General features: G+C 42.8%; 1 protein-coding gene across 2 annotated transcripts in view; it reads left to right on the top strand.

The window, feature by feature from the left end:
- The window catches only part of CCDC7 (coiled-coil domain containing 7), a 53,527-nt gene that overhangs the window by 27,487 nt on the left and 10,414 nt on the right, over positions 1 to 15,626 (top strand). For both annotated transcript variants that reach the window (XM_069729666.1, XM_069729668.1), the window contains 7 exons: positions 3,782 to 3,900; positions 5,542 to 5,599; positions 6,383 to 6,919; positions 8,256 to 8,318; positions 10,958 to 11,020; positions 12,177 to 12,230; positions 14,746 to 14,812. In XM_069729666.1, coding sequence (XP_069585767.1) covers positions 3,782 to 3,900; positions 5,542 to 5,599; positions 6,383 to 6,919; positions 8,256 to 8,318; positions 10,958 to 11,020; positions 12,177 to 12,230; positions 14,746 to 14,812 — 961 coding nt within the window. The remainder of the gene's footprint in view (positions 1 to 3,781; positions 3,901 to 5,541; positions 5,600 to 6,382; positions 6,920 to 8,255; positions 8,319 to 10,957; positions 11,021 to 12,176; positions 12,231 to 14,745; positions 14,813 to 15,626) is intronic.

The raw sequence follows: 15,626 nt of genomic DNA on the forward strand, positions 1-15,626 counted from the left end.
TCCCTCAGCGTCCTCTGCTGAGCTCTACTCAGTTTGGGGTCCCCCTCAGCCGTTTCGCCCCGGTACTGAGGGCGCCAGCCCATGCAATAAACTACCACATGAAGAGCGACCTGCCCGTACTACCGAGCCTTCTTCTACCAACTGCAGTCCCACTAATACTGCACCGTTAGCACTGTTGCTGTTGCTTCTCCTGATGAAGTCCAGAATCGGTATGCTATATGGCTGGGCCCTCTTCTCTTTTAATGTTAACATATACATGGCAGCAATAGATTATATATATATTTATATATATATATATATATATATATATATATATATATATATATATACACTGTAAACCGGGACATGCTTAGGGGGGTTAGGACGGCTAACCCGACCCCACTACAACATCTGTCGCATGACTTGCATTTAATTGTGCATATGCGCTGTGAATTGCAATGTATTAATACACAATGACATTGTGTAATTTACAGCACTGCTCTGTGGGGTTGCATGTTTGCATGCTAGTATGAGATTGCAGCACAGTTTGTGGTCTGGTGGCTCTAGATTTGCATCTGCTGCTTTGGTGTTACTGTTATGTGACTTAAGGTCGCCATACACATTGGACCAATGTTGGCTGAAGCCACCAATATTGACGAGTTTGGCAGACGGTCTAATGTATATGGCAGTGCTGGCCAGGAGAGATGTCGATTGGACAGGAATGATTTTTGGACTGCTTGTCGCATTGTCCTGCCATAGATAAGCCGTCGGCCGACGTGTCAGTTGGCGGGATTTTCATAAACACAGAAGCTCTCCACCAAACAAGCGACTCCCGTATATGGGGGAGTTGGCTGGGATGGCTGTGATGATTGACCAAAGCATCGTTTGGCCAACAGCCACCTAATGTGTATAGCCGGCGTAAAGCTGCATTTAGATGAGCTGACAATTGTCAAACACTTGTTCCTAATTATTGACCCTTGTAGACTTGTCGGCAATTACTCAACCAATGAGCAGGAAAAGTCATTATTATTAGCAGTGCATCATCCCGTGTAATCAGGCACAGGGTTACTGATAACATGATGCTGTATGGAGACTGTATGGGATAGAACAATTGCATTGTCCATCATGCTTTACCAGACTGTGCAGAAACCAGACGAAGGACTTGTATGTGATGCTCGCTAACGGGCCACACTCGGCCATCTAGACGCACTCATCAAAAGATGCATTTAGAAGGCCTCAGTATCAGTGAACAACACTCATTCATCCTGTGTAAACATGCTGACGATCATCCAACGAACAAGTAAAATGCTCATTTGCCAGTGATTGGATCGTTTATAGGAGCAAATGTAAAAGTCGATCGGAGATCGCTTACAAGCCAATGAGTACTGATTGGGACAGAACGATCATGTACACCATCACTCTGTCCCCATATAGTATTTTTTTTTTCAGTAAATATATTTATTGAAATTTTAAACAGGAAAAACAATAAAATGAATCATTACAATGTCCAGAACTATACATTACGCCTCTGAGCACACAGCACAAGTGTAGTTGAACAAGGACTCTGGCACATAAAGGGTACATGCTTCTCATCTTGAGAATCACCTCGGGACATGGATACAGGATACAAAACCTGTGAGAAAAGCAATTGTAGAGATAGGAGAAAAAGAAATAAAGAGAAGAAGAGAGAGAGAAAAAAAAAGGGGGGGGGGAAAGGGGAAGAAGGGGGGATTAAGGGAGACCCAGCAATGTATACGCCCACGTATTGAGAATTATGAGTATGTACGCAGCCAAGTCAGGAACCCTGTGCTTTCCTTGAAGGATTGCCAGAGGAACCAGGTGCGTCCCTGGACATATGCAGCATCACCATCACCCGCCACCAGCAACTCTAGACGATGTAATCTATCCATTTCAGCTATCCATTCCTCCGTGGAGGGGACCTCGTCCCCATATAGTATGATATTATCAGCAGCACAGCTCCTATTTACACCACCAATATCAATTATTCTTAACCTGGCATAAGGTGCATTCCATTTAGTCGGACGAGAAACCCGTGAACAAGCATTCATAAGAACACTCACTCCCGATGATTGGCCCGTGTAAACATGCCGCAGCTCACCCAGTTAAACACTAATAACCCAACTAACAATTAATATCTATAATATAACGCTGGGAGCGTCACTCTGTCCGAAGCCTTTATAGACTGCGCAAGCGCCGGTGCAGTCTGGACCCCACAGAGTGACGCTCCCAGGAGATCGCGGTATGCGTAAACACTGAACGCACACCGCGATCTCCACCGGAGAGGCAGGGACGCGCCAGGAGGGTAAGTATATTCACCTGCCCCCGTTCCAGCGCTGCGTGCGGCTCCGTCTCCCGGGTCCTCTGCCTGTGATGTTCACAGTTCAGAGGGCACGATGACGCTTAATGCGCGCCGCCCTCTGACTGAACAGTCACAGCCAGAGGAGCCGGAACAGCGGCTCGCAGTGCTGGATCAGGGCCAGGTGACTATAGCAAGTGTCGGGGGCCTGAGCGAGCGGCGACTCCGGCACCTGACCCCCACAGCGCGCCGGTGTCCCCGCCTGCTCAGGCCCCCCAACACTCGGCGCCCAGCGACGATAGGTGAGTATGGTATTTTTTTTTTATATATATATCGCAGCAGGATACGGGGCATATAATACCATGGAGCATCTTATGGGGCCATCAACCATAATGGAGCAGTGTGCGGGGGCATATAATACCATGGAGCATCTTATGGGGCCATCAACCATAATGGAGCAGTGTACGGGGGCATATAATACCATGGAGCATCTTATGGGGCCATCAACCATAATGGAGCAGTGTACGGGGGCATATAATACCATGGAGCATCTTATGGGGCCATCAACCATAATGGAGCAGTGTACGGGGCATATAATACTATGGAGCATGTTACGGGGGCCATAAACCTTTTTGGAGCAGTGAACGGGGCATATACTATGGAGCATCTTATGGGGGCCATAAACCTTTATGGAGCTGTGTACGGCGCATATACTATGGAACATCTTATGGGGGCCATAAACCTTTATGGAGCAGCGTATGGGGCATATGGATGGGAGCAGCACATGACAGAACGGGGGTGCAGGATGGCAGCAGCACATGACAGAACGGGGGCGCAGGATGGCAGCAGCACATGACAGAACGGGGGCGCAGGATGGGAGCAGCACATGACAGAACGGGGGCGCAGGATGGGAGCAGCACATGACAGGATGGGGGCGCAGGATGGGAGCAGCACATGTCAGAATGGAGGCGCAGGATGGGTGCAGCACATGTCACAATGGAGGCGCAGGATGGGAGCAGCACATGTCAGAATGGGGGCACAAGATGGGGGCGCAGGATGGAGCAGCACATGACAGGATGGGGACGCATGATGGAGCAGCACATGACAGGATGGAGACCATATACCAATATAAATGCTCGCCACCCGGGCGTAGAACGGGTTCAATAGCTAGTTCTTATATATTGGTTTACTAGATGGCTTATGCTCTAAAAAAATATTCAATCGGCAGCACGTTGCTCCACGTAAACAGGAGATGAATGAGGGGTGAGCGTTACACCGATGACTCACACCGAATTATCAGCGACTGTTCCAAGGTCACCGTGCAGCACATCCCTAAGGTCTCATTGCACTCACATGAATTTCTGGTAAAAATGTATGAAAAAGGATTGGGCCTTCTTGATGGTCCCAGGGCAGCAGAAATGGGAGGTGTCGAGATCCGGTTAGCTTTTTTATGTCTCGTTATCCTATTTGTATTTATTTACCTAGGGAGAGGGAGCGCCCCTCGCAGATTCTATTGTATCTTCTCTTCACAAAAAACCTAAAATACAAAAAGAAGGGGACCTAAGTTTTTCTGAGATTGAATACACATATGATCTAGATCAGGGGTAAGTAAAGAAAACAAAACTGTTTTAAAGGGGTTGTCCATCTTCGGTGACATTTTTTAAATATATTTTGGGATAAAAAATCATATTTGCAATTGGGTTTCAGTATAAATTTTGCACCATTTTCTTTCCTTAGCCTCATTGTTGAATTGTCTACTGCTGGCTATAGAACGAGTTACCTGAGAATCCATCAGTGAGCTCGCTATGATATCTGACAATGAGTTTGTTACTCATTTATTTGTCTTTTTCCAAGCTTCTCTCAGTTAATTTATGATCACAGATCATATTAAAGTAGAATGTGCAGAGAAAAAAAGGCCTGTAAAACCAAATAATACAACATTTTTTATAAAACCCAATTGCAAAAAAAACTATTTTTAGCTGCAAATACACACAGTAAAGTAAACAAAAACGTCCCCAAAGGTGGACAACCTCTGATTTTACACATGCTGAAATTGTTGCAAGTCGGGAAAAATTAAAACTGTTCTTAATGTTGGTATTCACATTCAATCACTTTTGCATTGCTCTGGAGGACACGTATCAGCTATCCACATATTTTAAAGCACCCTCTTTATGCTTGTTGCCTTTGAATGCCGCTCCAAATGCTCTTTATTTATTTTTACTGAGGCTGCATTATACTCTATGGGGGCTGCATCATTATACTCTATGGGGGCTGCATTATACTCTATGGGGCTGCATCATTATACTCCATGGGGGCTGCATTATACTCTATGGGGCTGCATCATTATACTCTATGGGGGCTGCATTATACTCTATGGGGCTGCATCATTATACTCCATGGGGGCTGCATTATACTCTATGGGGCTGCATCATTATACTCTATGGGGCTGCATTATACTCTATGGAGGCTGCATTACACTCTATGGGGACTGCGTTATACTTTATCAAGGACTATGGGGAGTGCATTATATCATGTTTACTATATGGGGTCTGCATTATGCTCTACTGAGGATTATTAGGAGTGCATTATACTATATGGGGCTGCATCATACTCTATGATGCTGCATTATGCTATGAAGCTGCATTACACTCTATGGGGGCTGCATTATACTCTATGGAGGCTGCATTATACTCTATTGAGGATTATTGGGAGTGCATTATACTATATGGGGCTGCATCATACTGCATGGAGGACTATGGGGAATTCAGTCTACTTTGTGGAGGACTATGGGGTGCATTATACTAAACGAGCATAGTGCCGCCTATTAATTGAGTGATTGGAATGTTTATGCGGAACCAAAATCATTGTTCTCGGCAGCACAACTCCAGATGTGCTGCTGATAACATGATACTGTATAGAGACAGATTGTTCTACTGTTGAGAGTCCTGTCCCCATCATTCTTCCTCAGCCGGTGTAGAGGCCGGGAAACAAGTGTCGAATGACTTCAATATTGTTGATCGCGATCTTTTAGGGGCCTGAACTCAGCACCTGTAAACACAACCGAAATGTTTCTGTGTGATGGTGCAATATGTGAGCATTTGGGGCCCCGCTCTAAACTTTTACGCAGGGCCCCACTTTTTTCTAAAACCGGCCCTGATTGCATAAAATGTTCAGTTTTACACATTACTGTCGGATTTTGATGTAATTGCTTGCCATTTCATCTGTATGTGACGTGTTGCTTGCAGGGATTTGGGTGCATCCACTACTACAGAACCAAGGGACGATTATATGGTAGACACCAAGGTAAGAAGTCAGTATAGAAACTGTGCAACACTCCTGGCTCTTACTGCTGCCAGTCTTCTTCATCCTAGCGCATGGGTGATTTGGTGCAGAGATGGACTCCTGAGTTATTTCATACAGACTTTCTGTAATTTGCCTAAAAGATGGATAAAAAAAAAACTGTGTAGAAAGATAGCAATTACCGTAAATGTTTTCATCTGTTTTAGCTAATAGAGGGGAGGTCCCAAAGATGAGCTCCTCTCTAGGATAGTCATATGTGGACAGGGCTCGCCCTTGTAAATGGACTACCCTATTAAAGAAAATTTCCATTTTTGGGGAAAAAAAAACCCTGTCACCCGCCAGCAGTTTAAAAAAAACAAACAAACAAACCAACAAACTGTGCTTTACTCACTCTCCCCGGGTCTAGCACTAAGTCTCTGCACTGCTGCGAGTGTCGACAGCACTGCAGGCAATCACTAAGCTCAGCAGCTCTAAGAAGCTCATGCTGGCAACTGGGACAAAACCGCCGAGCTCACTGATTGGCTACAGCGCTGTTGACGTGATATCAGCACTGCGGACTATTACAGACACCGAGATCCATGGCGGAGATTCAGCCCCGGATCTGGGGAGGTTGAGTAAAGAAAAGTTTGTTTTTTAAAATAAAGTGCAGCTAGGGAATAAGGGTTTTCCCGAAACCGAGAAAGCCCCTTTAACTTTAAAAAAAATAAAAAATTTGACAGCACTTAGCATCGATAGTATGATCGTGCCACTGTTATCAGCCTTGTCAGTTTCCTTTCTGTTGTTTAGATAAGTGGGGGACCAGAAAGTAAAGATCAGATTCTTTCACTAAATCCAAAGGAAGAGACAACGGGAAATGAAAAAAAAATAAACATTAACGAACAAGAATTAAAGTCTTGGAAGAGAAAAGGAAGAAGGCCCAATGCTGTCTCTAGTAATGAAAAAATGGCCGACCAAGAGGATAGCAAATCAAGCAAGACAACAATTAAGAGACCGGAAGATAAAGCAGAAAATAAAATAATGCAACAGGTTCCAAAAATAGTTTATAACCTAAAAAAGTCTGCAACAAAGCTACAAAGAACCCCGTCATCTTCAGGGAAAAGAAGAGCTAAACTCAATGAAGGAGATGATATGACGGCCATTGAGCCTAGCGCTCAGACTCAGAGGGATAAGGAGCAGGGGAGACCAAGTGGACCTGAGCCCTCAAAATCTGTAGGAACACAGCTGGGTAGACGACAAAGCCTTCGTTCCAAGTCAAGACACCGATCTGAAGAAAAGTTAGAAAGTGATAAACAGTCACAAAAAGATCCTCCTGTGAAGTTACAGGTCAGTGCACACTTGTCGCAATCGTTTTCTACTTTTTCAATAATAAAAATGGATGTTTTTGCACTGCTGAAGGGGCATCGGTGAGATTTTAGACCTTGCTATTGATCTTCAGGCCTCCTCCATGGATCCTATATGGCAGAATATGGAACTCTTATGCGTTTATATGTCAAACCTATATGTACCCACTGCTGTACAGTATGTCGCCTCCAAATCAAATTCTTTAAAAAAAAGGGCCTCTATTGGGGCTTGTTTTAGAGGTGACATACTCCAGGGGGTCCCAGGAGGAAAATATTAGAACAACCAATGTTAGTTAGCATTATGTGGTGTAATTGTTGGGAACTCTTTGGTAGTATTATGTGGGAGTATTATTTGGGTAATGCATATTATTTGGGCACTATGTGGTGGTATTATGTGAGTTCTACAGAAAGTGCAGGTGTTGCACTCGTACCCGGGTCCTGGAGCCTAAGGAGGCCCGAAAAGGTCCCTTTGACCAATATGAGAGAACCATTACTATTACATTTCTGTGACACTGTAGTTGTGAGTTCTGTGGGAGATTTTGCATTGCGGCCTAGGAGCTTCACACACTACTCAATACAATATCATCTTAGCACAATATAGCAGCATTATAATATTGTATCAGCTGAAGTTATGTTATAAATGTAATCTGTATTCATGTATGATTTTGTGTTCATTTGTACAGATAAAAGAAAATGGGGGGACACAATAGGTGAAAAGTGCTTGTTATTTCAGGTCTGGCAATTATAATAAATAGGGATTTTCATATAAAGCTGCATGATCCAGTCATCAGCCCGTGTGTTTAAGTGCAATAGTCAAGTATCAAGTGCAGTTATCGGGTGCATGGAGGGTGTGGAGACAGATGAGTAGTAGGGTACAGATTCACATGCAGATAATATTTGGAAGGAGGGAACAGGACAAAGTTAGTTTACTGAGTAGTTGATGTGGTAGGCTTGTTTGAAGAGATGGGTTTTTAAAGCGCGCTTGAATAGGTCGGGGCTAGGTATCAGTCTGATCGTCTGGGGAAGTGCATTCCAGAGAGCTGGCGCAGCACGAGAGAAGTCTTTGAGACGGAGGTGCGAGGTTCGGATTACAGGGGATGTTAGTCTTAGGTCATTTGTAGAATTAGTGGTCACAGTAATAAAATCTAGAAAAAAAAACACTAAATGTAGATTAAATTATTTCAATCTTAGTTTTTAGGCGCTGTATTCCTTTAACTGACTGGAGGAGTTCAGTATTTGCTTCTAAGCTGCTGGCTACTTTCCTCAGAGATACTTTTTCTTTTTCTTTTCTAACCGCATATTTCCTGTATAACTTTCAGATGCCAGATAAAGCAGACAAGGAAACAGCACAAAGTGGAAATCAGCTAGAACCAGCGATGATGGTGTGCACCATGATGAACAATGCATATTTGTATAAAAGGCTTCCTATCTCGGGGGGTTTTGTGCAACTCGTTTGTTTCAACTCTCAGGAACAAAAATAAAAGCTGTGAAAGAGGCGGCTATCGTCCATCGCATATGGGAACGCAGAACACATACTGTATGTAACAACACTGTAAAGAAATGTGGGTATTTACAGATGCCTGCTAAGGTTAAAGGGAACCTGTCACCATGAAAATACAGGCCAATTGCAATGTGGCGCGGGGCGGTAGCTGTGGGCGAGGTGCTTGTTTCTTTCACCCCGGAGGGTTACATGAAGGTGGAGATCCTGGCTAGGTGTGTGGACTTGTGCTACAGGGTCACTACGCCTCATGTTAGTGATGACTTTGGTTTGCCACCAGTAAAAAATAAACTTTTTACTCAAGGATAACTTGGGGGGGATTAGAGGTAGCGGGTACACAACTTTATGAACGTTTCTTTCTCAATACGGAGCATTTTTCCACTCGCCATTTCAATCCCTTCCTCTTTTCCTGCTAGTTCTATATTCACCATTCCTCTCTGCTTCACCACAACCCAACTCGGTACTACAGTCCAAATAGTAAGAGTCCTATTCTCAACCCGTGATTCCGCATCTTCCTTCCCCTCTAGAGAACTATATTGCCAGTAGGGCCGGTACTTATCTTCTCTGTCCCAGACGCCTTGGAACTCCCGCCCTGGGCACTCTCTTCGTCTCACGTACTCTGCCCCATCTTGGCCTGTTACCTCTGAGTTATAAACTCTGGGCTGTACTGCTAGGCATCCCGTCCTAGGACCCGTCTCTGATCGTTAATTCCAATTTTCGGTCACTTCTCTCCTTCCCACCACTAGGCTCTCGCTATCCTTAGTCACAGTCTCGTCTCATGTAAGGGACACCTATGTCATCGGGCACTGCTCACTAATCAGACCTTAGGTCCGCTTTCTATGCACACTGGGCTCTATCCAACATCCTGACAGGATACTGTCTCTGTCCCTTCAACTTATCCCCTCTCACTCTGGGCTAATCCCAAATATTAAACCTAACTCTTCCTACTGTCGGAGAAAATGCAATCTATCACAAATAACGTATGTGACAATACACAATATACTCCATAACAATATGTGTGTCTTCAAGGGGGACCATGGGCCACATATTCATCTCTTTACCCAATCTGCCGGCACAAAGTTATAGAGCAGTGTTCCCCAACTCCGGTCCTCAAGAGCTACCAACAGGTCATGTTTTCAGGATTTTCTTAGTATTGCCCAGGTAATAATTGCATCACCTTCACAGGCAATAATTCCATCACCTGTGCCATACTAAGGAAATCCTGAAAACATGACCTGCTGGTGGCTCTTGAGGACTGGAGTTGGGGAACACTGTTATAGAGTATGGGGAGCTGAGTAGACTGCGATATAGTTTTGTGAGAAAAGATTGAGCATAGTCTGTGCATTAATCATATAAACCTCTGTTCTTTCTGGGGTTTTCCATCCTATCAGTGACTGATGTTTCGGTCCTAAAATGGTTCTTCTTCAGTAACAAGGATTGCACAGAAGTGCCTCCCCTGCAGCTTCTGCTCCCTGACACTTGCGCTGCTTCTTCTGATTCCATTTTTGGACCGAATTGTCTGATGGTTTGGATTGCCTGCACAGATAAATATCTACCGTTTTCACATCCGAGTGCCAAGTTTACTTTACATGCTTAAAGGGATAGGATCCTACTGGGGCACCGAATATGGGAGTGCCATGCTCTATTTTTCTATCATTTGTCCTTGTATAAGCGTGCATGCATAGACAGCTGTCAATCATTGATAGGACCGCCAATCCTAGAAAGAGCAGAGGGTAGGCTCTGTACCTACAGCTCCCCTGCCTCTCTCCTTATGCCTCTCCCACTGCCTGCCTCCTGTCTCTGACTGACAGGTCCCTCTAGGATTTCTCTAAAACTGCAAAACGAATTTCTACAAGAAAGGTAAGGATTTACTCAGCATGAAAGCACTTTCACATACATGCCAATAATTTGGGGTGTAAAAACCTTGATGACAGATTCCCTTTAAATTGACAGCGGACTGGAACATGAGCACCAGAAGCAGTTGAGTTTTTGAAGCATAGGATGCTTCAGGAAAACACGGACGGTGAATGTTCGCACGACGTCTTCTTCAAGCTGCTTCAAAAAAGTGTCTCACTAGTTTATAAATACGGTTTAGAAGAAAAAAAAAGAAAAAAAAAAGGTGTCACCACAAAAATGATCAAAAAGACACAAAAAAAAAACACTTGTGGAAGAAAAAAAATTGCGCTTTCCTGGAGTGTTTTCTGCATCAAAAACTCAATGGTTACACCGGGGTCTAAAAGACGTCGTGTGCACATATCCTAACAGAGACAATTACTGCGTCTTTGAGACGATCACAACACGTCCTTTATTTAGCCATTAGCGATGCCCTATAACTGTGACCACTAACAGTGTCAGACTCCATGTCCACATAAAACACTACAAAATAGATGCACAATCTGGATCTCAGGTTTCCTTTTTTTTAAAAAAAAAAAAAAAACCGTATGTGAAGTACAATAATTTCTCCTCCATTTCCTATTGCTGTTGCACCTTACATTTATTCTTATTTCTTCTTTCATGAAACAGTTTGGTGACGACCCATGGATGCAGCACAGTGAATCTGCTTGGAAATATAGAGCCGCCGGTGTGGTAAAGTAGAAGAACACTAATCACTTTACTAAAACTATAGTTTTTGACATTTTGTACTTGACCTAATCTGCTAATGGTCTTATAAGTGCTTGCTGGCTGTTTTCTTCTTCTTTTTTTTATGTATGTGTTTTCCTCATTTTCTTCACACAATAGGAGGAAGGTGAAGTTCACTTCCACTGAGGTGCTAGATGAATATGTCAGATGTAAATCACAGGATACTAATCTGATAGTTCTTCCAGTGCCTCCAGCATCACTTTAATATGTGACATATGTTCTTCTTTATTGGAAATGTTTTTTTGTTTTGCCCATTTGATATATACTATTATGTTGTAGCGACTCTAGTATGACAGAATGTGAGCCTTCTAACATAGTCAGTGCATGCTCCTGAATCTCACAGCCAAATCCCTATTACAACCTTGGGGAAAGACTCTTACTTCCTGTCATTTCAGGAAGAGTTTTCAGCAGTCTCGTTATCATCAGAGGCAGGATTACAATATCCGATAACACCTCTATACACAGCTGATAACCGGAGATCCACCGTTCACAATAAGTGATGTCACGGATGACCCTTTCTCTTCACAATGATCTCTGCACACGCTCATTAGACGCTTCAGTGCAAGAGATAAGGGTCTGAGGTTGTCCATTGCAGCTAATGTACATGTGTTGTTTCCTAAAACAACAGGAAGTTTGAGTCTAAAAGAAAATTGCAAGATTTCTATCTTGTTTTTAATTTTTAATAAAGATTGTGTTATGGAAAAAAAGTATTGCCAAAATTTAAAATAAATAAATACATAAATAATAAGAGTAATTGCCTGATTTAAAGACTATGTCATTTTCCAATGACACGTTGCATTTAAATATAACTGAATATAATGACATCTGCGCTGAAATGATTCCACTTGAGAATAAGAGCTGATGACGACCATATTGTTACTGGAACACAATATGTGGGTGACACAATGACCCCGTATATATTTACACCATTTAGGAAACATGAGAGTGTTAGGAGAAGGTTCACGTTCAGCTATTACATCCGCATTGTCCCACATGGATAATTGCCGAATACTGATGCTATCTCTGTTTCTCTATTACCTTGTTGGAAAAGTTTCAATAAAGAGGAAATAAACACAAACGATAAATTCCTGTTGTTCTATAGGTGCTAAGCATTGGACCTCAGAAAGAGATATCGAAATTCCAGCAAGACCAAGTAGTAAGTGCCCTAAAAAGAAGAGTCCAATACTAAATAGTAGTCACACACCACCAAATAGCTACATCAGACGGTGTGCCACGGTACATTGACAGTAGGAGCTTTATATTGTGTTACTGCTATAGACTATGCGCCCAAATCACCATTGCCTTTATGCCTGTTTTTTTTGTCCTGCTGAGTGTGTTTTGCGCCTTTTTTTGTATGCACCCAATTCATTATTCTATTGACACTTTTTCTTTTTAAGTCTATTTTATATTTGCTCTCTTGTTTGTTTGTTTTTAATTGTTTTCTGCCTTGTGGATGGAGTTTCGAGATTCTAGATGTTTTCTCTTGATTCATCAATTGCAAATGTTTTTTTTTAAAGATGCAAAATTTGGCGCAATTTCACTATAGTCCTCCCTTGATGTATTTGTGAGTGTCCCAGACTTTTGCAACTTTTTTTGTTGAAAAGTCACAAGAGCAGTTTTAAGATCAGATAAAATAGTCAATTTTTGACTTTGCCCAGTTTGATGACAGCAAAAACTGCAATACCATAAGACAAAAAAAAAGTGACTTAAAAATTAAAAGATAAATCGTGGCCTAGATGTCTGAATTTGAGGCCGTTCACAACACAAATGGGCGTTTTTGTGATCGCCGCCTTGTTTACACGGGCTGATAATTGGGAATAATTGTTCTTATTTGCGGATTATTGGCTTGTCCAAATGTGCCTAGAGACTGGAGCTACACAGCGACTTTGGCCAGGAGACAAATATCCAAATGATTCCGTCTTTTTGCTACTTGCATGCCATGTTGCCTTGCAGGTAGCAATGTGTCCCCATTCATTTGCATTATACCGAGATGTATCAGCAAGAGATGGTGATCTGTGGCCAAGCGGCCAATGTTCTGGAAAAAGTCGCCATGTAGTTCCTGCCTATTATATGTAATCCTGTATAAATGGGAGATGACAAGTTTTTTTTAAACCTAGAACATTTATGGGTCATGGCATTGGCTAAAATTATAATTCGTAGGGTTCGCTCACATCTGCATACATAAACTTGTAGAGATTCTCAGCCAGAAAAGTTGGCGAGTGTCATGCGTTTTTTTTTCTCCTAGCATCCGTATGTCATGCGAGTGCACGTTTTTTCCTCACCTATCATCCATATGACATCCATATGCTATGTGTTTTTAACATCATATTTTACATACAGTAATTATCTGTCATTTTTCTAACTTATACAGCAATTATATATATATATTGCAATCAGATATAAATAGTAGATGTCAGTGATATATGTAATCAGTGCTTTGTGTATGTAGTTTTCTGTACTTGTTTCTAGTGTTTCCAGATAAATTAAAGAAAAAATGGCACGTGGTCCCCCTTATTTTTAGTAATCAGCTAAGGGAAAGCTGTGGGCTGGGAAAGGGCCAATATCCATGCATCTTCCCAGCCCATTAATATCACCTCACAGCTATCTGCTTAGCTTTTACTGGTTATTGAAAGGGGGTCCCCACATCATTTTTGGGGGGTCCCTCATTTTTTAATAACCAGTAAAGGCTAAGCAGACAGTTGGGAGATATTAATAGACTGGGAAGATGCATGGATAATAAGTCTTTTCCCAGCATAATAACACCAGTTCACAACTGTCTGTTTTCCCTCAGCTGGTTAGTAAAAATAAGGGGGACCCCATGCTATTTCTTTCATTTATTTATTAGCTAGATACAAATACAAAAAAAAATACACATAAGCAAAGTGCTGATTATATATCTCACTGACATGTTTCTATCTATCTAATAAATAATAATAATAATAAATCTATTCTGACGGTTCACGCTGTGAATTTACTGCACTTGGCTGATGAAATGTCGGGTTTCCTATGAGCTGTGCGCATAAAAATCAAACGGCACACGCATGGCCCGTGTGCCATGTGATTTTCTTCTCTCACCCATTGACTTGCACTGGTGACTTTTGGCCATTTTATGTGGCCATATGCAGCATGAAAAACTCGCAGATGAACACTGCCTCATTGAATAACATTAGTGCGAGTGCAATGTGATTTTTTACTGACGTTGCACTTGCGGATTTTATATGCAGATGTGAGCGAACCCTTTGAGCAACCCTCCAGCCTGGCACTGAAAAAGTGACTAAACACTTGTCATATAAAAATATAAAAGTGCCCTCACCCAGTGCCCCCATTTGCATTATACCATGACTTGCTTCCAAGCGGCATGGGGAGTACAGGGTTAAGTCTAAACCACACCGTGCCTGCCTTTTCTGTGCGGTGTAGGCGAGATTTCGACTTACCTCTGCTCCCCATGCCACTGCTTCAGGGATCTGGGATGCAGGAAGCCGGTATAAGCAGATGAGGCAGCGGGAGGGAAATGGGGCACCGCCCGGTAGTGTGACCAAACATGATATACAGTATATATATGGGCACTTTTCAGTGTCAGTGTGAAGGGTCGATTTAAGATGTGTTAATTTTTTTGGTTGGGCAACAGAATATACACTGTGAAGCCTATTTATTCCTTTTGTGCTTTTCAGTGGAAAGATCTGGATGATGAGTTCCATGAGTTTCCTCAAAGCTTTGAATCAGAACTATACATCCAAGGTAACAACAATCATGTTAAAGTGGTTCTCTAGCAATTTCATCAATATGGGCACTTCGTCATGTGATCTTCAGTCTGACTACTAGTCTGGCCCACACTTCCCGATGTAGACAGGATGCAGTGAACTCTAGGATGACTTCCTCTCCTACCAAATCTGCCCGGCGGCTCTCAGACTCTCAATCATCCCATGACGGATGAACGGTCTGTAGAGAGATTGATCTTGTGCAAGCCTAGATAAGTCCACCAGGGTCTCCTCCACCGTTATCTTGATAGTATCAAACCATCGGGCTCCTGGTCTTCCTCTTCGCCTTGTTCCTTCTATTCTTCTGACCATGATGTCCTTCTCCAGTGATTGCCCTCTTCGTACGATGTGTCCAAAGTAGGCAAGTCATAGCTCGGTGGTCCTTGCTTCGAGTGACCTTTGTGGCTTGAGTTGTTCCAAAATTGATCTATTTTTTTCATTACTATCTGTGGTATTGATAACATCCTTTTCCAGCAAACTTCCAGGGCTGTTTGGGGTGCTGCAGACCCCTAAATAGTGGACGCCTCCCCTTACCGTGCATACATTGACTGTAAAGAACAAAACGGTTACACGTTGCTCTGTTCTTTCCAGCACAGGCAGCACAATGTGATATATGAATCCTGATTTTGGCAAGGACGGACTGAAATGTTTAGTCTGCGGGAAGTCCTTGCTCCCTTGTTACAAAACGTGCAGTGCCATAAACAGCATTGCTGAATGGTGCGTCCCCAGATAACAGTATGTAAAATATACCGTATCCTTCATACTCCATTTTCTGAACTTTCTGTCTCCAGGGG

This window comes from Ranitomeya imitator, chromosome 6 (genome assembly GCF_032444005.1).
Source record: "Ranitomeya imitator isolate aRanImi1 chromosome 6, aRanImi1.pri, whole genome shotgun sequence".
Lineage (NCBI taxonomy): Eukaryota > Metazoa > Chordata > Amphibia > Anura > Dendrobatidae > Ranitomeya > Ranitomeya imitator.